General features: G+C 33.4%; 5 protein-coding genes and 4 pseudogenes across 5 annotated transcripts; 1 reads left to right on the top strand and 8 right to left on the bottom strand.

Moving 5' to 3' along the window:
* Window positions 1–700: 700 nt before the first annotated feature.
* LOC111279612 (major allergen Pru ar 1-like) lies at window positions 701–1595 on the bottom strand. Its single transcript, XM_022866578.2, has 2 exons — window positions 1372–1595; window positions 701–1278 (listed from the first exon to the last, which is right to left on the bottom strand). Exons 1-2 carry the CDS (start codon window positions 1553–1555, stop codon window positions 980–982), a joined length of 483 nt encoding a protein of 160 aa, XP_022722313.1. The 5' UTR covers window positions 1556–1595; the 3' UTR covers window positions 701–979.
* A 2961-nt stretch (window positions 1596–4556) lies between these two features.
* On the bottom strand, window positions 4557–5387 carry LOC111279307 (major allergen Pru av 1-like). The gene is made up of 2 exons (XM_022866325.2): window positions 5154–5387; window positions 4557–5060 (listed from the first exon to the last, which is right to left on the bottom strand). The coding sequence occupies exons 1-2, from the start codon at window positions 5335–5337 to the stop codon at window positions 4762–4764; spliced, it is 483 nt and encodes a 160-aa protein (XP_022722060.2). The 5' UTR covers window positions 5338–5387; the 3' UTR covers window positions 4557–4761.
* An 879-nt stretch (window positions 5388–6266) lies between these two features.
* LOC111279129 (tRNA (guanine-N(7)-)-methyltransferase pseudogene) lies at window positions 6267–7238 on the bottom strand (annotated as a pseudogene).
* A 1182-nt stretch (window positions 7239–8420) lies between these two features.
* LOC111280216 (major strawberry allergen Fra a 1-2 pseudogene) lies at window positions 8421–9149 on the bottom strand (annotated as a pseudogene).
* An 802-nt stretch (window positions 9150–9951) lies between these two features.
* LOC111279274 (major allergen Pru av 1-like) lies at window positions 9952–10777 on the bottom strand. The gene is made up of 2 exons (XM_022866267.2): window positions 10527–10777; window positions 9952–10453 (listed from the first exon to the last, which is right to left on the bottom strand). The coding sequence occupies exons 1-2, from the start codon at window positions 10708–10710 to the stop codon at window positions 10155–10157; spliced, it is 483 nt and encodes a 160-aa protein (XP_022722002.1). The 5' UTR covers window positions 10711–10777; the 3' UTR covers window positions 9952–10154.
* A 4480-nt stretch (window positions 10778–15257) lies between these two features.
* On the bottom strand, window positions 15258–15985 carry LOC111279158 (major allergen Pru ar 1 pseudogene; annotated as a pseudogene).
* Window positions 15986–16845: 860 nt separating this feature from the next.
* Window positions 16846–17712, bottom strand: LOC111279252 (major allergen Pru av 1-like). The gene is made up of 2 exons (XM_022866229.2): window positions 17450–17712; window positions 16846–17356 (listed from the first exon to the last, which is right to left on the bottom strand). The coding sequence occupies exons 1-2, from the start codon at window positions 17631–17633 to the stop codon at window positions 17058–17060; spliced, it is 483 nt and encodes a 160-aa protein (XP_022721964.1). The 5' UTR covers window positions 17634–17712; the 3' UTR covers window positions 16846–17057.
* Window positions 17713–18499: 787 nt separating this feature from the next.
* LOC111279251 (tRNA (guanine-N(7)-)-methyltransferase pseudogene) lies at window positions 18500–19431 on the bottom strand (annotated as a pseudogene).
* A 1232-nt stretch (window positions 19432–20663) lies between these two features.
* LOC111279837 (uncharacterized) lies at window positions 20664–22885 on the top strand. Its single transcript, XM_022866892.2, has one exon. It carries the CDS (start codon window positions 20986–20988, stop codon window positions 21460–21462), a length of 477 nt encoding a protein of 158 aa, XP_022722627.2. The 5' UTR covers window positions 20664–20985; the 3' UTR covers window positions 21463–22885.
* The last annotated feature ends 239 nt before the right edge of the window (window positions 22886–23124 follow it).

Genomic DNA, 23124 nt, shown 5'->3' with positions numbered 1-23124 from the left:
TTTAAAAAGCTCTAGAAAAAAACATAAAATAGAGAAAAAGGAAAATACAAAATCTGATTTGATTTGATTGTGATAGAAGATAATTTTTTATAGTCAAAAAAAATAAAAAAAGAAGAAAAATATATAAAAAAAAAGAATGAAGATGATGACTTAATACTAAAAGACTAAAAAGAAAACTTCTAAAAAGAATCAAAACAAAGAAACATTAAACGTTTATTTTGTATTGAAATTTTAATCTTAAGTTTTTGTTATATTTATTTTTTAAAACTTAAATTTACATTTTTAATTTAATTTAGTATGATGATAATTATTTTAATTTTATTATTATAAAATATCAAAATTATTATATTATATTATATTATAATTATAATTTGGTTAACAATCATATGCATAATTCTCCTCATAAGTTAATATTAATTCACCCAATACTATAAAAAAATAGTTGTGGACTTAGTCTCACTGCCCATATCAAGTAATTAGGTGGAAATTTTAGACAACAAACGACAAATTCTTTATCTGATTTTTTTTTTTTTTTTTTACATTGCAGTCCAAAGATAAAGAAAAGATTACAAATGCTGAAATTTAAATTTTATGTCTATTGGATGTCACCTTTTAAAAAATAATTACATGAATCAATTGAGTTACGTTTCGAATTAGATTGTTTATATGACTTTAAGTTGATGTATGGGAAATATCAGGATTTAAATTTTATCACTACTAGTTAAACTCAAAAGATTTATGAAAGAAAAAAAATAAATACCAATTAATATTGCAGGTGAACCCAAACCTCGATTTTATTTCCTATATCAAAGATAATCCAACTCAAACTCTTTAATTATAATGAAAATACAGAGGATAAAAGCCAAAGACCACCACTCTTATTAGCCAATCAAAGATAATTTTGGCCAAGAGAAAAAGAAATATCAAATCACACCATTAAAACTGAGATGACATGAAGGATTTATCAAGCAGGAGCAACCTAGTTGTAGAGATCAGGATTTGCCAAGAGGTAAGCTTCGACAGCCTTGTACATTCCCGAGGCCCTTTCTTTGCCAGCCTTAATTTGCTCATCATTGATCTCAATGTCACCAATGGTATAGTACTTGCTGCTGCTCTTGCAAATTGATCCTCCACCTGGTGCTGCCATGAACTTGGTCTCATAACTGATTTTCTCAAATGTGTTCATCAAAACATCACCTTCGATCACACTATAACAGTATGAGAAATTCTCTTTGTCTATTCCCTCAATCTTGTGTTTCACATACTTGAATTGGCTGCCTACATTTGTTACCAATCAAATAAGTTGCATACTGCTATATTTCTCAAAAGAAAATGGAAAGGAATTTAAAGTGGCAAGAAAAGAAAACTAACCTTCACCAAAAGTGATCTTCTTGATACTTCCATGGCCACCATCTCCTTCAAGAAGCTCAGAGCTCTTGATTGCCTGTGGCACAACCTTGGGGAAAAGGTTGTCAGCATCAAGAACAAAGGCCTTGAACATCTTGGCTGGGGGGATTGAGGTAGCAACCTCCATTTCATAAGTGAAAACACCCATGATTCAAATTTAAGGAAGATAAACCGAGAGAAAAAGAAGATTTACCTGAGTGTTTGAGGTGTCGAAACAGGTGAGAATTAAGATGATATTTATAGACTGACCTTGAAGCTTAACTATTTAATTTCTTCAATTTTTTTAATTGGACATATCCAATCACTATGAAATTGCAGTAGTCAAAAAAAGCACCCTGCATGAAAATTTCATAGTCAATCTCCAATTAATCATTTTAAACGTTTTGTATGGGAATAAATAATCAAATGTGCTTTCAAGGAACTTCATATTTTTATTAATTAATTGGATAATAAAGATTAACCAGTAGTTTTTCTGCACACACAGTAAACAAATACACAATCAAAGATCTACCATTTATGATATTAAATGGTATACACATCTAGAAGGAAAAAAAGGGTAGTATCATGAAATAATTACATTTGAATATGGAGCCTTTTTGCATCAGAACAGATTGCAAATTTTTGAGAAGAGTTGGACCATCTAGAAAGCAAGTATCTTATTGAAAGAAGCTATGGTTGAGAAAAATTCAATGTCAAAATATATGCCAAATTATTAGTATGAAACATGCTACATAATTTTTCGAACTCAAATAGAGTTTACTTGACTTTTTATATTTTGTTTTGGTTTCCCATTTGTTCTATGGGATGACATGAATTTCATTCAAGTAGGGTATGTGATATGTCTATTGCCTTGTTCATACTTGGCATTAAGACAAAGAGTTTTGGTTCCTAAAGAACTTGATTTTTTGAAAGTTATTACAAAATCTCAACGATATTTAATTATAATCATAAAATCCTTCATGAAAATCTTGATTTAAGATTCATATACTGAATTGTTTAGCAACACTGAATAGTTAAAGATACAAAATAAATTATGCTATACCTCCCTGTGTTGATTTTTGCATTTTTTTTAATTCTTCTTAATAAAAGCATTACAAATATTTCAAAGACAATGATCCTCACGAATAGAGGAAGAAGAAGGTAACCACGCTAAACCTATTACTCATCCAATGTCAAAATTATGGATTTAGATTTCGTCAACAAATTTGTCTTACAAGTCACAATACAATTCTTCTGAAACTGAGACTTTCTTATGTTCAATATAGAATTAGTAAATCTTGAAAGATGAAGATAATGCACTCATCATTTTCAATCAATAGCTTGATCTCACAACAATTTTTAGTAAACACATTCCATTTCTTTGCCCCTTTATTTGTTACAGTTAAAGCTTCCCAGTAGTTTCAACAAACAATGAACTCTTATTAGCAATCTGAAGGTCATATGGACCAACGGCTGCAAAACTAAAAAGAAAAAAAAAAGAAAAGAAAAAGGAACTCTCTCGATCAATCACATATTGTATGATCATTGAAGTGGATATTGCTATTGGGGTTTTTAGTAGGCATCAGGATTTGCTAGGATGTAGGCTTCAATAGCCTTGAACATTACCAAAGCCCTTTCTTTGCCTGCCTTGATTTCCTCCTTCTTGAGCTCAAAGTCACCAACGGTGTAATACTTACTAATAGTCTTACAGATCGATCCCCCGTCTGCAGAGGCCTCTAACTTTGTCTCATAAGTGATTTTCCCAAGTGTGTTCATCAAAGAATCGCCTTCAATCACACTATAAATATACACAAAATTTTCTTTGTCTAGTGCTTCTACCTTCTGCTTCACGTAATTGAATTGACTTACCTGCGTTTTGGAAAAGCAAATATAGAGTAGTTATTTCTTCTTTGTAACTGCACTTCTAAGTTCTAATTCAATATATTATTCAGAGTATTTAGTTGAACCCAGAGATTAGCTCAGTTGATTCATGTAGCCACTCGTGGCATTTAGCAGGAGTTCAAATGCCAGCACTGCAAGTACAATCCCTTCCCTTATCCCCAGGCTGATGTCTTTGTACCAAAAAAATGCATTTAGTTGCTATATAAATTAACCAACCTTCTCCAAAAGTAACTTTCTTGATGCTCCCCGGCTTACCATTGCCTTCGATGTACTCAACACTCTTAAAAGCCTTGAGGAACAATCTTGGGAATGAGCTTGTCACCATCAAGGATAAAAGCTTTAAACATCTTGGCTGGTGAGATTGCAGTAACAACCTTAGACTCGTAAGTGAAAACACCCATGATTACTAGTGATTTTGGAAATGATCAGATGAGTGAAAATAGAATTGATTCAGATTTTTGAGGCGTGAGATGTGAAGCTGAAGCTGCAGTATTTATAGAGTGAGAATGAAGAATAACTTTTCAGGTTTTGTAATTCAGTCCAGAAAGCACCTAATAAAACTTGCAATTGATTCTGGTTTGTGTACTTACCTTACATATTCTTCGAAATGAAAAAGACAAGCTTGCTACAAAGAACAAATTTATGGATCTTGGAAGCAGTCAATATCAGAAGAAGATTAAAAGAAAGAACTCTAATATTTTAGGTACAGCAGAAGAGCTTGAATTCAAGTGCTTGGACTATTAGGAACTCATACCTTTGTTGTAAAATTTCCATCTAATAACCTTAAACTCATAGCTCTTAGCCACAGGTGAACCAATGACCCTGCTTCTTAACATATTTCTCCTCTCACTGTTGACAGGCGAACCAAAGGTATGTTTTTTTTTAATTCACCAATTCTTTGCCTTTTTCTATTGAGTAATACTGTCAAAGATAGTTGTTGACTTAGTCTCACTGCCCATAACAAGTTATTAGGTGGAAATTTTAGACAACAAACGAAAAATTCTCTATCTGAATTTTTTTTTTTTTTTTTACCATTACAGTCAGAGGATAAAGAAAAGGTTGTAGATGCAAAATTTGAATCTTATGTCTGTTCGATGTCATCTTTTAAAGAATGGTTGTACGATCCAATTGAATTAAGTTTCGAATTCGATTCTCTATCTAACTTTAGGTTGATGTATGGAAAATGCGAGGATTTGGATTTCATCACTCGTAGTTAAACTCAAAAGATTTATGAAAGAAAAAAAATAAATATCAATTAAAATTGCAGGTGAACCCAAACCTTGATTTTACTTTGTATATCCAAGATAATGCGATACAAACTCTTTAATTATAATGAAAATACAGATGATCACTGCCAGAGACCACCACTCTTATTAGACAACCAAAGACAATTTTGGCCAAGAGAGAAAAGAAATATCAAAATCACACCATTAAAACAGAGATGACATGAAGGACATATCAAGCAGGATCAACCTAGTTGTGGAGATCAGGATTTGCCAAGAGGTAAGCTTCGACAGCCTTGTACATTCCAGAGGCCCTTTCTTTGCCAGCCTTAATTTGATCTTCATTGATCTCAATGTCACCAATGGTATAGTACTTGCTGCTGCTCTTGCAAATTGATCCTCCACCTGGTGCTGCCATGAACTTGGTCTCATAACTGATTTTCTCAAATGTGTCCATCAAATTATCACCTTCGATTACACTGTAACTGTATGAGAAATTCTCTTTGTCTATTCCTTCAACCTTGTGTTTCACATACTTGAATTGGCTGCCTATATTTGTTACCAATCAAATAATTTACGTACTGCTACATTTCTCAAAAGAAAATGGAAAGGAATTTCCAGTGGCAAGAAATGAAGACTAACCTTCACCAAAAGTGATCTTCTTGATACTTCCAGGGCCACCATCTCCTTCAATAAGCTCAGAACTCTTGATCGCCTGTGGCACAACCTTGGGGAAAAGGTTGTCAGCATCAAGAACAAAGGCCTTGAACATCTTGGCTGGGGGGATTGAGGTAGCGACCTCCATTTCATAAGTGATAACACCCATGATTCGAATTTAATGAAGATAAACAGAGAGAAAAAGAAGATTTAACAGAGTGTTTGAGGTGTGGAAACAAGTGAGAATTAAGATGATATTTATAGACTGACCTTGAAGCTTAACTATTTAATTTCTTCAATTTTTTAATTGGATAGATCCAGTCACAAAGAAATTGCAGTAGTCAAAGAAAGCACCCTGCATGAAAATTTCATGGTCAATCTCCAATTAATGATTTTAAACGTTTTGTACCAACTTGTGCTACATTTTTTTCTCGATATTTATTGAAAATGCTTACATATATATGCTTGGAAAGAATATTATAGGGAATAAATAATCAAATGTGCTGTCAAGGAACTTCATATTTTATTAATTAATTGGATAATAAAGATTAACAAGTATTTTTGTGCACACAGTAAACAAATAAACAATCAAAGATCTATCATTTATGATACTAAATGGTACACAGTCATGCAGAAGGAAAAAAAAAGGGTAGGATCATGAAATAATTACATTTCACCATGGGGCCTTTTGGCATCTGAACAGACTGCAAATTCTTTAGAAGAGTTGGACCATCTGGAAAGCAAGTATCTTATTGAAAGAGGCTATTGCTGAGAAAAATTCAACGTTAAAATATGTGCCTAATTATAAGTATGAAACATCTACATAATTTTTCGAACTCAAAAGAGATTACTTGACCTTTTATGTTCTGTTTTGGTTTCCCATTTGTTCCATCGGGTAACTTGAATTTCATTGTAAGATGGGCATGCGATATGTCTATTGGCCTGGTCATACTAGGTATTATGACAGAGTTTGGTTCCTACAAAACTTTATTTTCCGTAAGTTATTACAAAATCTCAACGTGATTTAATTACAATCACAAAATCCTTAATGAAAATCTTGATTTAAGATTTGTATAGTGAATTGTTTAGCAACACTGAATAGTTAAAGATACAAAACTCTAAATTATGCTATACCTCCCTGTGTTGCTTATATTAGCATTACAAATATATCAAAGACAATGATCCTCAATAACAAATGAAGAAAGTAAGCGCACTAAACCTATTACTAAACCAGACAATTTATCCATTGGTGGCTCAATGAAGCCTGAGCAGACAAACTGTTCTCTCATGAAACGGTGCTTGGAAAGTCTGTCCCCCATTCCTAGCAACTTTTTGTCCTTCTTCAGTAGCAGTACTCAGGAGTTTTACTACAGGATCAGCTTCAAGCTCCTTGTCTGAGAGGGCTTCAAACAAAGGGTGATTCTCTAAACAAGACTTGATCCATTCTCCAATTTCTTCCACGTCTGTAATTGTGTATATAATCGCACCAACCTGAAGAACATAAGCATACTCATCTAACAAGTGAGCACCGATTACCCTACGATGATGGTTTTTCTCTTTGAAGTGAGATTCAGGAAATAAGAAAAACATCTTTGAAAGCTGTCCTTTCTCAGAGTAGTTGGGAATGTACCAACAACAGAGATATTCTTTCCTTCACATACTTAGTCACTTTATCCCTAAGCTCCATCCCATTTATTAGAGTTTCAGGGAAATTTGTTGAAAGACCAATTAAAAGCCCTCCAAAAACACAACCAACATCCGCAAACTGGCTCTTTTTGGAACTATCAATCTGATCAGACAACGGAAATAACCGAGTGTAATGAAGTGAATAGTCAACATGGCTGGGGAAATGGCAGTCACATAGAGGGTTGCTTTATGCTCGTGCTCGGTAGAATCGTTTCCAAGGCAAGCCAGTTGACTTGTTTATAGTTGGTTTGCCTTGTTTTCCAACATATACTTCCCCTGCAAGCTGTATAACATCAAGTTAAAACTTCACGGAACATTGAGGGAAGCTAAAAATGAGAATTCAAGTGAAAACCATGATAACAAATTAATAATTCCCACAGCCATTCACCATTAAACAGAAAGGTAACGGTCACGTTGACAATGTAATGGCCAAATAAACCTTTAATTCAAGTGCTTTGACCTTGTGAAACTAACTAATAGCAACTTTCTGTTGACATTCTAATCAATTAGATTCTTGCGAATTTGTAAATCTCATTCTATATATCTCACACGTCAAACATGGTTGAAACGATGATGATGCAAGAAGAATTTAGTATGAGAATATATTTGTTGATAACTGTTTTTTTTTTCCAGGTAGAAAACATGTTGCAGCAAAGCAACAAAATAACATGAAACGATTTTAGGAGGTAGAAATCAGAAACCATGACAGAACATGTTACATAAATTTCTTCCAGCAACAGCATAGACCAGAATTCTGTCCCCCTTTCCTGCTCTCCCTCTGTCAGGATCCTCAGCCTATCTTGATGAATGTTTCTATGCCTAACTTTAACAAGGTTATGTTCATCAAAGATAAACTAAAGGTGAAATTTTGAGACTTGGCTTTTCCCAAATGCTCCTTTTACCCCAAATTTCTCCTTTGAGCTTCACTGTTAGGTACTTAGAACATCTTGAGTACTCCATTTCTCATTGTTTGAGTGAATTTTTCTTATCTACCTATTTGACAGTTCTCGGCGTTTGAAATTATCCCAATGTTATATTATTTCATAAAAAAAACTAAACAAAACATAATTTCTCTATATTGTCTGAAGTGGTTATGTTAGCATCCTTATGGAAAATGCTAGTGGAAATCATCATCTCAACGACCCTAAATTCCACCATAACCCTTTCCTCCATCCAATGTCAAAATTATGGATTTAGATTTCCTCAACAAATTTGTCTTACAAGTTGCATTGCGTTTCTTCTGAAACTTGACTTTCTTATGTTCAATATATAATTAGTAAATCTTGAAAGATGAAGATAATGCACTCATCATTTTCAATCAATAGCTTGATCACACAACAATTTTTAATAAACATATTCCATTTCCATGCTCCTTTATTTGTTAAAGTTCAAGTTTCCCGGTAGTTTCGACAAACTATGAACTCTTATTAGCAATCTGAAGGTCATATGGACCAACAACTGCAAAACTAAAAAGGAAAAAAAAAAAAGAAAAAGGAACTCACTCAATCAAGCACACATGAATTCCACTTTTTATGATCATTGAAGTGGATATTGCTAAGGCGGTTTTTAGTAGGTATCAGGATTTGCTAGGAGGTAGGCTTCAATAGCCTTGAACATTCCCAAAGCCCTTTCTTTGCCTGCCTTGATTTCCTCCTCCTCCAGCTCAAAGTCACCAATGGTGTAATACTTACTGGTAGACATATCGATCCACCATCCGCGGAGGCCTCTAACTTTGTCACATAAGTGATTTTCTCGAGTGTGTTCATTAAAGCATCCCCTTTGATTACATACACTGTAACTATAGACAAAAATTTTTTTGTCTAGTGTTTCTACCTTCTGCTTCACGTAATTGAATTGACTTCCTCCATTTGGAAAAGCAAATATAGAGTAGTTATTATTTCTTTGTAACAGCACTTCTAAGTTCTAATTCAATACATTATTCAAAGTATTTAGTTGAAGCCGGAGATTAGCTTAGTTGTATTATGTAGCCACTCAGGGGGCATTCAGCAGGAGTTCAAATGCCAGCACTGCAAGTGCAATCTTTTCCCTTATCACCAGGCTGTATCTTTGTGCCAAAAAAATGTATTTAGTTGCATATATAAATTAACTAACCTTTCCAAAAGTTACTTTCTTGATACTACCAGGCTCAGCATTGCCTTCAATGTACTCAACACTCATAAAAGCCTGAGGAACAATCTTGGGAATGAGCTTGTCATCATCAAGGATAAAAGCCTTAAACATCTTGGCTGGTGAGATTGCAGTAGCAACCCCAGATTCGTAAGTGAAAACACCCATGATTACTAGTGATTTTGGAAATGATCAGATGAGTGAAAATAGAATTGATTCAGATTTTTGAGGCGTGAGATGTGAAGCTGAAGCTGCAGTAATTATAGAGTGAGAATGAAGAATAACTTTTCTGGTTTTGTAATTCCGTTCAGAAAGCACCTAATAAAACTTGCAATTGATTCTGGTTTGTCTACTTACCTTACATATTCTTCGAAATGCAAAAGACAAGCTTGCTATAAAGAACAAATTTATGGATCTTGGAAGCAGTCAATATCAGAAGAAGATTAAAAAGCAAGAACTCTAATATTTTAAGTACAGAAGAAGAGCTTGAATTCGAGTGCTTGAACACATAGCTCTTAGCCACAGGTGAACCAAAGACCCTGCTTCTTAGCATATTTCTCCTCTCACTATTGACAGGTGAATCGACGGTAGTGAGATATATATTCTTCTCATTTGTTATTTCTTAATTCACCAACTCTTAGCCTTTTTCTATTGAGTAATACTGTAAAAGATAGTTGTGGACTTAACTCACTGCCCTTATCAAGTTATGAGGTGGAAATTTTAGACATCAAATGGCAAATTCTTTATCTGAATTGAAGTCCAAGGACAAAGAAAATGTTATAAATGCTGAAATTTGAATCCTATGTCTGTTAGATGTCACCTCTTAAAGGATGGTTGCATTAACCAATTGAGTTAAGTTTTTTATTTGATTCTCTATCTGACTTTAGGTTGATGTATGGGTAATAAGAGGATTTGAATTTCATCACTCCTAGTTAAAGTCAAAAAAATAAATGCCAATTAATATTGTAGGTGAACCAAAACCTTGATTTTATTTCGTATATCAAAGATAATACAAGTCAAACTCTCTAATTATAATGAAATACAAATGATCACAGCCAGAGACCACCACTCTTATTAACCAACGAATGACAATTTTGGCCAAGAGAAAAAGAAATATCAAAATCACTCCACGAAAACTGAGATGACATGAAGGACATATCAAGCAGTAGCAACCTAGTTGTAGAGATCAGGATTTGCCAAGAGGTAAGCTTCAACAGCCTTGTACATTCCAGAGGCCCTTTCTTTTCCAGCCTTGATTTGCTCCTCATTGATCTCAATGTCACCAATGGTATAGTACTTACTGCTGCTCTTGCAAATTGATCCTCCACCTGGTGCTGCCATGAACTTGGTCTCATAACTGATTTTCTCAAATGTGTTCGTCAAAACATCGCCTTCGATCACACTGTAACAGTATGAGAAATTCTCTTTGTCTATTCCTTCAACCTTGTGTTTCACATACTTGAATTGGCTGCCTACATTTGTCACCAATCAAATAAGTAACATAAAACGGAAAGGAATTTCATGTGGCAAGAAATGAAAACTAACCTTCACCAAAAGTGATCTTCTTGATACTTCCAGGGCCACCATCTCCTTCAAGAAGCTCAGAGCTCTTGATTGCCTGTGGCACAACCTTGGGGAAAAGGTTGTCAGCATCAAGAACAAAGGCCTTGAACATCTTGGCTGGGGGGATTGAGGTAGCAACCTCCATTTCATAAGTGAAAACACCCATGATTCAAATTTAAGGAAGATAAACAGAGAGAAAAAGAAGATTGAACTGAGAATTTGAGGTGTGGAAACAAGTGAGAATTAAGATGATATTTATAGAGTGACCTTGAAGCTTAACTATTTAATTTCTTCAATTTTTTAATTTGATAGATCTAGTCACAAAGAAATTGCGGTAGTCAAAGAAAGCACCCTGCATGAATATTTCATGGTCAATGTCCAATTAATGATTTTAAACGTTTTGTACCAACTTCTGCTACATTTTTTTCTTGATATTTACTGAAAATGCTTTAATATATATACCTGGAAAGAATATTATATGGAATAAATAATCAAACGTGCTGTCAAGGAACTTCATATTTTTATTAATTAATTGGATAGTAAAGATTAACAAGTACTTTTCCGTACACAACAGTAAACAAATAAACCATCAAATATCTACCATTTATGATATTAAATGGTATATAGACATCTAGAAGGGAAAAAAAAAAGTTAGGATCATGAAATAATTACATTTGAACATGGGGCCTTTCGGCATCTGAACAGACTGCAAATTCTTAGGAGTTGGATCATCTAGAAAGCAAGTATCTATTGAAAAAGGCTATTGCTGAGAAAAATTCAATGTCAAAATATGCCAAATTAATTTTATATGTGTAGTATGAAACAAACTACATAATTTTTCAAAGTCGAATAGTTTACTTGACTTTTTATGTTTTGTTTTGGTTTCCCTTTTGTTCTATACGATTACATGAATTTCATTCAAGAAGGGTTTGTGATATGTCTATTGCCTTGTTCATACTTGGTATTAAGACAGTTTTGATTCCTACAAAACTTGATTTTCCGAAAGTTATTGCAATATCTCAACGTGATTTAATTATAATCACAAAATCCTTCATGAAAATCTTGATTTAAGATTCATACACTGAATTGTTTAGCAACACTGAATGGTTAAAGATACAAAACACAAAATTATGCTATACCTCCCTTTGTTGTTTATAAAAGCATTAAAAATATTTCAAAGACAATGTACCTCATGAATAGATGAAGAAGAAAGTACCCGCGCTAAACCTATCACCAAGCCAGAGAATTTATGCATTGCCTCAATGAAACCTGAGCAGTCAAACTGTTCTCTTATGAATCCGGTGCAATTCGTCGGTAAACTGCTTGGAAAGTCTGTCCCCCATTCCTATCAACTTTTTGTCCTTCTTCAGTTGCAGTACTCAAAGAGTTTTACTACAGGATCATCTTCAAGCTCCTTCTCTGAGATGGTTTCAAACATGGGATGATTCTCTAAACAAGACTTCATTTCCTTCTCTGAAAGGAAATGAATTCTAATATTTTATGCTAGCAAAACCTTAAATTCAAGTGCTTGAATTATCACGTCATGCCAAGTGCTTCAAAGAAAATAAATAAGATATTTGGATCTCACATCAAATAAGAAAAAAAACATAGTTTTGGATAATAAACTGTGGAGATTCATACCCAACCTGCAAAGTATTATCGGCCAAAAAACTCCTAATAAATTTGGGTTTAGCTTTCTACATATATATCATATTATATCCACATATTCTTTTAATATAGGATTGGAGAAATGTAATACCTGAAAAAAAAAATTTAAGTATTTTTATAAGTTGAGGCACTTTTTAATAAAGAATAAGAAATGCATACGACCTATTGATAAATAATTAAACTTTTAATAAGGTTAGCATCTACAACTTGTTTGGCCTATAATTGATCGAGAAAGAAAAATGTTTATTTCTCTTCTCTTTCTTATACAAAAAAGACAAATCAAAGAATTTCAAGTGAAAAATAAGAACAAAATTTACAGAGAGAATTGTTTGTCAGATGTGAGTAAATAATTTTTTTCAATTTTAAAAAAATAATATTGATTGTTAAATCTTGAGGTACAATGCATAATCGAAAAACTCTAAAATTTTAAGAAATTCAGTATCTCTCTTCAAGATTAGTTTTGACAAATAATTTATATTTTAATTAGGGTCTAATAAAGTGTTGAAAAAATTTAGTAATGTGATTTTATTGCTATAAAAATAAAAAATAAAAATTTAATGGGGTTAGAAAAGAAAATTTTTGTTTCGTATGAACCGTAGTGTTTGTAGTGATGGATAAAAATAATATTCTATATTAAGGGATAAAATATTGCTATGATTATTATATATAGTTGGAATGCTGAATTTACTTTTTAATGAAATAAATGAGAGTTAATTCCAAGTTATTTTTAAAGAGTAGTTTAATTTTTACTTAAGGATGTGTAGGTTGCTTAGTAGTAGTAGCAAAGTGGAATTATGAAATTCCTCTTAATTTTTATACAAAGAATTACAAATTAAGTCATATATGTTTGAAAAGATTATTGATTTTACTTTCCAACGAAATAAGCAAAATTGAATTTGGAGTTTCCTATAAATAAATGTGTAATTTTTATTAAAATGTATACATAGTGTCTGATAGTGGTGTATAACGTTGCACAAATTATTATAATTAATCTATAAGGAATTACGAGATGGGTCATATATGGGTAAAAAGCTTATTGAGTTGAGTTTTTAACGTATTAAAAAAATCTTAATTTTAAGTCAGATATCTTGAAATATGGTTGTTTTAGTGAAAAGAGCTCAGGCTGTCAGTATTAATTAGTTGAAACTTAATTGTTTTTTATATAATTGGTCTCAAAATGGGTTGATTAATTATTGTTATGATGAAATTATCTTGAATAGGTCGTTAATTATTTTAGGAGAAAAAACTAATGAAATTATCTTGAATAGGTCATTAATTATTTTAAAAGAAAAAACTAAGTGATAGAATCGAATGAAAGTAAATAGAATCTTACATATTTTGCTTGTTTTCGAACCTATGTATTTATGTATGTTTCTAAATGAATAATTGTTTTATTTCTTTATTTTCGATATATGAAAATTTGATCAAACATATGTTTATTTTGTGTTTTGTTATGTAAATGATAGATCATGCTTACGAATGAAATGAGAAAATGATTTATGTGTAAATAATGATTTTATGATAGTTACGTTTTTATATTTCTAGCAAATGGAATCATCGATATCAAAACTAGTTCTACAACCTGGCTAATGGGTTATAATAGTTAGCATTAGGCCTTGACTAACAGGTTCTAATAGTTAACAATGATCATAATGATAAAATTATTGATATAATCAATGTTACGAGTTATAACAGTAATCATAACTAACGATGAACTAATGATTTATGATGATTTTTACAGATTAATCCATGATTTGGTTTAATTATGATATTAAATGACAACGTATTTGAAATGATTTATGAATTAATATATTTAATATTTGTTTATAAATTTACAAAATGTTTGATAGAATAATGATCTTTGAATTGTTTTTTACGGAATAATTTGATGAATGTCTTTGAATGATCTATATAGTATGTATGAAAACGATGTTTGATCCAGAAAAGTGTATGAGTCTATATTTGCTAAGCTATAGTTTGCACATTCTCCATTTTTTTTTCTTTTACAAATGATGTAAATGATAAGTATGATTAGTCTTGTAAGAAGCTAGAAGAATTTGAACATTTGAGAACTACTTAGCAAATAGGATTTTGTGAAGTATTATTTCTTTTAATTGTAATACTCGACATTAACAATTTGAAAATTTGTTATTTAGTTATTTAACAAATATTAAAACTTTTTAAGAATCTTATTTTATTTGAAGATTTTTCAATGGTTATGGATTAGATTTCGTATTATTTTAAGATTTTATTTCAAAGTAATAATATAATCGTGTTATGTTTCGATCTCAAAGTGTGACAAATATAAACCAAGAGTGAAATTTTGGGACTTAGGCTTTTCCCAAATGCTCCTTTTACCCCAGATTTCTCCTTTGAGCTTCACTGTTACGTAAAGTTCTCCTTTGAACTTCACTGTTAGGTACTTAGAACATCTTGAGTACTCCATTTCTCATTGTTTGAGTGAATTTTTCTTATCTCCCTATTTGACAATTCTTGGGGTTTGAAATTATCCCAATGTTATATTATTTCATAAAAAAAACTAAACAAAACATAATTTCTTTATATTGTCTGAAGTGGTTATGTTAGCATCCTTTTGGAAAATGCTAGTGGAAATCATCATGTCAACGACCTAAATTCCACCATAACCCTTCCTCCATCAAATGTCAAAATTATGGATTTAGATTTCCTCAACAAATTTGTCGTACAAGTTGCATTACATTTCTTCTGAAACTTGACTTTCTTATGTTCAATATATAATTAGTAAATCTTGAAAGATAAAGATAATGCACTCATCATTTTCAATCAATAGCTTGATCACACAACAATTTTTAGTAAACATATTCCATTTCCATGCTCCTTTATTTGTTACAGTTCAAGATTCCTGTAGTTTCGACAAACTATGAACTCTTATTAGCAATCTGAAGGTCATATGGACCAACAACTGCAAAACTAAAAAAAAAAAAAAAAAAAAAGGAACTCTCTCAATCAAGCACACATGAATTCCGCATTGTATGATCATTGAAGTGGATATTGCTAAGGCGGTTTTTAGAAGGCATCAGAATTTGCTAGGAGATAGGCTTCAATAGCCTTGAACATTCCCAAAGCCTTTTCTTTGCCTGCCTTGATTTCCTCCTCCTACAGCTCAAAGTCACCAATGGTGTAATACTTACTGGTAGTCTTACATATCGATCCACTATCCGCTGAGGCCTCTAACTTTGTCACATAAGTGATTTCTCAAGTGTGTTCATTAAAGCATCTCCTTCGATCACACTGTAACTATACACAATAATTTTTTGTCTAGTGTTTCTACCTTCTGCTTCACGTAATTGAATTGACTTCCTGCATTTGGAAAAGCAAATATAGAGTAGTTATTACTTCTTTGTAACAGCACTTCTAAGTTCTAATTCAATACATTATTCAAAGTATTTAGTCGAACCCGGAGATTAGCTTAGTTGTATTACGTAGCCACTCAGGTGACATTCAGCAGGAGTTCAAATGCCAGCACTGCAAGTACAATCTTTTCCTTTATCCCCAGGCTGTATCTTTGTGCCAAAAAAATGTATTTAGTTGTATATATAAATTAACTAACCTTCTCCAAAAGTTACTTTCTTGATACTACCAGACTCACCATTGCCTTCAATGTACTCAACACTCTTAAAAGCCTGAGGAACAATCTTGGGAATGAGCTTGTCACCATCAAGTATACAAGCCTTAAACATCTTGGCTGGTGAGATTGTAGTAACAACCTCAGATTCGTAAGTGAAAAGACCCATGATTACTAGTGATTTTGGAAATGATCAGATGAATGAAAATAGAATTGATTCAGATTTTTGAGGCGAGAGATGTGAAGCTGAAGCTGCAGTATTTATAGAGTGAGAATGAAGAATAACTTTTCAGGTTTTGTAATTTAGTCCAGAAAGCATCTAATAAAACTTGCAATTGATTCTGGTTTGTGCACTTACCTTACATATTCTTCGAAATGCAAAAGACAAGCTTGCTATAAAGAACAAATTTATGGATCTTGGAAGCAGTCAAAATCAGAAGAGATCAAAAGAAAGAACTCTAATATTTTAATTACAGAAGAAGAGCTTGAATTCAAGTGCTTGGACTATTAGGAACTCATATAGCTGTGTGGTAAAATTTCCACCTAATAACCTTAAACTCGCAGCTTTTAGCCACAGGTGAACCAAAGACGCTTCTTCTTAACATATTTCTCCTCTCACTGTTGACAGGGGAACCAAAGGTATGTTATTTTTTAATTCACCAATTCTTTGCCTTTTTCTATTGAGTAATACTGTCAAAGATAGTTGTTGACTTAGTCTCACTGCCCATAACAAGTTATTAGGTGGAAATTTTAGACAACAAATGAAAAATTCTCTATCTGAATTTTTTTTTTTTTTTTACCATTACAGTCAAAGGATAAAAAAAAGGTTGTAGATGCGAAATTTGAATCTTATGTCCGTTTGATGTCATCTTTTAAAGAATAGCTGTACGATCCAATTGAATTAAGTTTTGAATTCGATTATCTATCTAACTTTAGGTTGATGTATGAAAAATTCGAGGATTTGGATTTCATCACTCGTAGTTAAACTCAAAAGATTTATGAAAGAAAAAAAATAAATATCAATTAATATTGCAGGTGAACCCAAACCTTGATTTTACTTTGTATATCAAAGATAATGCAATACAAACTCTTTAATTATAATGAAAATACAGATGATCACTGCCAGAGACCACCACTCTTATTAGACAACCAAAGACAATTTTGGCCAAGAGAGAAAAGATATATCAAAATCACACCATTAAAACAGAGATGACATGAAGGACATATCAAGCAGGATCAACCTAGTTGTGGAGATCAGGATTTGCCAAGAGGTAAGCTTCGACAGCCTTGTACATTCCGGAGGCCCTTTCTTTGCCAGCCTTAATTTGATCTTCATTGATATCAATGTCACCAATGGTATAGTACTTGCTGCTGCTCTTGCAAATTGATCCTCCACCTGGTGCTGCAATGAACTTGGTCTCATAACTGATTTTCTCAAATGTGTCCATCAGAATATCACCTTCGATTACACTGTAACTGTATGAGAAATTCTCTTTGTCTATTCCTTCAACCTTGTGTTTCACATACTTGAATTGGCTGCCTATATTTGTTACCAATCAATTAATTTACGTACTGCTACATTTCTCAAAAGAAAATGGAAAGGAATTTCCAGTGGCAAGAAATGAAGACTAACCTTCACCAAAAGTGATCTTCTTGATACTTCCAGGGCCACCATCTCCTTCAATAAGCTCAGAGCTCTTGATTGCCTGTGGCACAACCTTGGGGAAAAGGTTGTCAGCATCAAGAACAAAGGCCTTGAACATCTTGGCTGGGGGGATTGAGGTAGCGACCTCCATTTCATAAGTGATAACACCCATGATTCGAATTTAATGAAGATAAACAGAGAGAAAAAGAAGATTTAACAGAGTGTTTGAGGTGTGGAAACAAGTGAGAATTAAGATGATATTTATAGACTGACCTTGAAGCTTAACTATTTAATTTCTTCAATTTTTTAATTGGATAGATCCAGTCACAAAGAAATTGCAGTAGTCAAAGAAAGCACCCTGCATGAAAATTTCATGGTCAATCTCCAATTAATCATTTTAAACGTTTTGTACCAACTTGTGCTTCATTTTTTTCTTGATATTTATTGAAAATGCTTACATATATATGCTTGGAAAGAATATTATAAGGAATAAATAATCAAATGTGCTGTCAAGGAACTTCATATTTTATTAATTAATTGGATAATAAAGATTAACAAGTATTTTTGTGCACACAGTAAACAAATAAACAATCAAAGATCTATCATTTATGATACTAAATGGTACCCAGACATGCAGAAGGAAAAAAAAGGGTAGGATCATGAAATAATTACATTTCACCATGGGGCCTTTTGGCATCTGAACAGACTGCAAATTCTTTAGAAGAGTTGGACCATCTGGAAAGCAAGTATCTTATTGAAAGAGGCTATTGCTGAGAAAAATTCAACGTCAAAATATGTGCCTAATTATAAGTATGAAATATCTACATAATTTTTCGAACTCAAAAGAGTTTACTTGACCTTTTATGTTCTGTTTTGGTTTCCCATTTGTTCCATCGGGTAACTTGAATTTCATTGTAAGACGGGTATGTGATATGTCTATTGGCCTGGTCATACTAGGTATTATGACAGTTTTGGTTTCTACAAAACTTTATTTTCCGTAAGTTATTACAAAATCTCGACGTGATTTAATTACAATCACAAAATCCTTAATGAAAATCTTGATTTAAGATTTGTATAGTGAATTGTTTAGCAACACTGAATAGTTAAAGATACAAAACTCTAAATTATGCTATACCTCCCTGTGTTGCTTATATTAGCATTACAAATATATCAAAGACAATGATCCTCAATAACAAATGAAGAAAGTAAGCGCACTAAACCTATTACTAAACCACACAATTTATCCATTGGTGGCTCAATGAAGCCTGAGCAGACAAACTGTTCTCTCATGAAACGGTGCTTGGAAAGTCTGTCCAAAATTCCTAGCAACTTTTTGTCCTTCTTCAGTAGCAGTACTCAGGAGTTTTACTACAGGATCAGCTTCAAGCTCCTTGTCTGAGAGGGCTTCAAACAAAGGATGATTCTCTAAACAAGACTTGATCCATTCTCCAAGTTCTTCCGCATCTGTAATTGTGTATATAATCGCACCAACCTGAAGAACATAAGCATACTTATCTAACAAGTGAGCACCGATTACCCTACGACGATGGTTTTTCTCTTCGAAGTGAGATTCAGGAAATAAGAAAAACATCTTTGAAAGCTGTCCTTTCTCAGAGTAGTTGGGAATGTACCAACAACAGAGATATTCTTTCCTTCACATACTTAGTCACTTTATCCCTAAGCTCCATCCCATTTATTAGAGTTTCAGGGAAATTTGTTGAAAGACCAATTAAAAGCCCTCCAAAACCACAACCAACATCCGCAAACTGGCTCTTTTTGGAACTATCAATCTGATCAGACAACGGAAATAACCGAGTGTAATGAAGTGAATAGTCAACATGGCTGGGGAAAAGAGGAACAGGGAAATGGCAGTCACATAGAGGGTTGCTTTATGCTCGTGCTCGGTAGAATCGTTTCCAAGGCAAGCCAGTTGACTTGTTTATAGTTGGGTTTGCCTTGTTTTCCAACATATTTTTCCCCTGCAAGCTGTATAACATCAAGTTAAAACTTCACGGAACATTGAGGGTAGCTAAAAATGAGAATTCAAGTGAAAACCATGATAGCAAATTAATAATTCCCACAGCCATTCACCATCAAACAGAAAGGTAACGGTCACGTTGAGATTGTAATGGCCTAAAAAACCTTGAATTCGAGTGCTTTGACCTTGTGAAACTAACTAATATCAACTTTCTGTTGACATTCTAATCAATTAGATTCTTGCGAATTTGTAAATCTCATCCTATATATCTCCCACGTCAAACATGGTTGAAACGATGATGATGCAAGAAGAATTTAGTATGAGAATATATTTGTTGATAATTGTTTTTTTTTTTTTTCAGGTAGAAAACATGTTGCAGCAAAGCAACAAAATAACATGAAACGACTTTAGAAGGAGGTAGAAATCAGAAACCATGACAGAACATGTTACATAAATTTCTCCCAGCAACAGCATAGACCAGAATTCTGTCCCCCTTTCCTGCTCTCCCTCTGTCAGGATCCTCAGCCTATCTTGATGAATGTTTCTATGCCTAACTTTAACAGGGTTATGTTCATCAAAGCTAAACCAAAGGTGAAATTTTGAGACTTGGCTTTTCCCAAATGCTCCTTTTACCCCAAATTTCTCCTTTGAGCTTCACTGTTAGGTACTTAGAACACCTTGAGTACTCCATTTCTCATTGTTTGAGTGAATTTTTCGTATCTACCTATTTGACAATTCTTGGGGTTTGAAATTATCCCAATGTTATATTATTTCATAAAAAAAACTAAACAAAACATAATTTCTCTATATTGTCTAAAGTGGCTATGTTAGCATCCTTATGGAAAATGCTAGTGGAAATCATCATCTCAACGACCCTAAATTCCACCATAAACCTTTCCTCCATCCAATGTCAAAATTATGGATTTAGATTTCCTCAACAAATTTGTCTTACAAGTCGCATTACGTTTCTTCTGAAACTTGACTTTCTTATGTTCAATATATAATTAGTAAATCTTGAAAGATGAAGATAATGCACTCATCATTTTCAATCAATAGCTTGATCACACAACAATTTTTAATAAACATATTCCATTTCCATGCTCCTTTATTTGTTAAAGTTCAAGTTTCCCGGTAGTTTCGACAAACTATGAACTCTTATTAGCAATCTGAAGGTCATATGGACCAATGTTAGTGTGTTAGTGGTTGAAGCATGTTAGTGTGTTAGTAGTTGAAGCAACTAAGTATGGCATTTCTGCTGGAACTTTCTGACAGCAGATTAGTCTAGGTAAAATGATGGGTCTGTGCATGGTGACCCATGCTGTTAGGCCAACTACTTTTGTATTTTTGAAGCCTATAAATTAATGAAATGAAGCTCATGATCAAATGAGCCAATTTACTTCAAGTAACAGATTAGTTTCTCTTCTTTTCTGCTCTAAATCCTTCAATTGGTATCAGAGCATTCCTTAAGTTCTTAGAGGATCTGTGAGTCCCAAAAATTAAGTGAAAAGCCATCAAACACTTTCCAGCCAGCCTTTGTCAACCTTAAATGGCCTCAAGCAATTGCTCCTTACCTCCACCTCCTATTTTTTCTGGTGAAAACTACGAGATATGGGCTGTCAAAATGAAGACTTATTTGAGTGCTTTTGATTTGTGGGAAGTGGTGAAAAATGAGAAGGAACCACCACAACTTCCTGCAAATCCAACAGTAACTCAAATGAAAAATTATAGTGAAGAAAAGGCAAAGAGGTACAAGGCTAAAAGCTATATTGAGTCTTCAGTTTCTGATGACATATTCATTAGAATCATGACTTGTGAAACTGCAAAACAAGCTTGGGATGTGCTCAAGGAAGAGTTTCAAGGTAGTGACAAGATAAGACAAATGCAAGTGTTGAATCTTAAAAGAGAGTTTGAAGTCTTAAAGATGAAGGAGTCTGAAAATTTAAAGGAGTACAATGACAGACTCATGAAGATAGTAAACAAGATTAGATTACTTGGTGAGGAGCTGTCAGACAAAAAATTGTAGAGAAGGTTCTTGTCAGCTTACCAGAGAGGTTTGAGTCAAAAATCTCATCCCTTGAAGACTCTAAGGACCTGACCAAAATAACTCCAGCAGAATTGTTCAATGCTCTACAAGCTCAAGAGCAAAGAAGGGCTATCAGATAAGAGGATTCAACAGAAAGTGCTTTTACAGCCAAGGAGAAAGGCAAGATGCAAACAGAAAGCAAAGGCAGAAAACAAAGAGATCAAAGAAACCAAGGTTCTAGAAATAGTGAAAAGAAAGAAAAATTTTCACCATGCTCTCACTGCAAAAAGACTACTCACTTGGAGAAATATTGCTAGTACAGACCTAACATACAATGTAGGTACTGTAAGCAGCTTGGTCACATGGAGAAGGTATGTAAAAACAAAAAACAGCAGCAGCCAGATCAACAAGCCAAAGTTGCTGACAATCAACAACAGCTAGAAGAGCAAGTTTTTGTTGCAACTTGCTATGGAACCAAAACCTCCTCCAGTGCATGGCTCATTGACAGTGGCTACACACACCATATGGCATCTGATATCAACATATTCAAAGAACTAGACAAGACCTGCACCTCTAAAGTCAGAATAGGTAATGGTGATTTCATAGAAGTCAAAGGAAAATTAGTAGTGGCAGTTGAGACACCAACAGGTATCAAACTCATTTCAGATGTGTTATTTGTGCCCAAAATAGATCAAAACCTGTTGAGTGTAGGATAGTTGCTAGAAAATAACTACTCTTTAATCTTCAAAGACAAGGCATGCATAATTCATGATCCCACTGGCCATGAACTCTTTACTGTTAATATGAAAGGAAAATGTTTTTCCTTGAATTGGCATGAAGCAAACTCCTCTGCATATGTTACTTCACATGATGAATCTTCTTTATGGCATAAAAGGATGGGACATTTCAACTACAATGCATTGAATTTCATGCATAAAAATGATCTTGTATTAAACATGCCTACTGTTGAAGTCAGTGCTGGAGTGTGTGAAGTCTGTCAACTAGGAAAACAAAGTAAGTTGCCATTTGCAATTAACAAAGCATGGAGGGCAACTGAAAAATTACAACTTGTTCATACTGATGTTTGTGGTCCTATGAGAACCTTGTCCTTGAATGGCAGTAGATATTTTATTGCTTTTATAGATGATTTTACTAGAATGTGTTGGATTTACTTCATGAAACAAAAGTCTGAAGTTACAAATGTATTTTGGAAGTTCAAGGCTTGGATTGAGAATCAAAGTGGCTGCAAAATCAAGATCATAAGGTCAGACAATGGTATTGAATACACATCTGACAGATTTAATGAGTTTTGTGAAGTTGCAGGAATTGAACACCAACTGACAGCAACTTACACTCCACAATAAAATGGAGTCAGTGAAAGGAAGAATAGAACAATCATGGAGATGGCAAGATGCATGTTGTTTAAGAAAAATCTTCTAAAGAAATTCTAGGCAGAGGCAGTCAATACCTCTGTCTACTTGCTCAACAGGCTGCCCACAAAAGTTTTGAAGGGAAACACTCCTTTTGAAGCCTGGAATGGAAGCAAACCATCAGTGCACCACCTCAAAATTTTTGGCAGCATCTGTTATGTGTTCGTTCTTGATATCAAAAGGGACAAGCTTGATCAAAAAGCAAAAATATGTATTTTTCTGGGTTATAGCA

Source organism: Durio zibethinus, chromosome 27 (assembly GCF_047325235.1).
Source record: "Durio zibethinus cultivar Kanyao isolate XHJ-2024 chromosome 27, ASM4732523v1, whole genome shotgun sequence".
Lineage (NCBI taxonomy): Eukaryota > Viridiplantae > Streptophyta > Magnoliopsida > Malvales > Malvaceae > Durio > Durio zibethinus.
The sequence above is the reverse complement of the archived record's forward strand: the minus strand, read 5'-3'. Positions and strand labels throughout refer to the sequence as shown.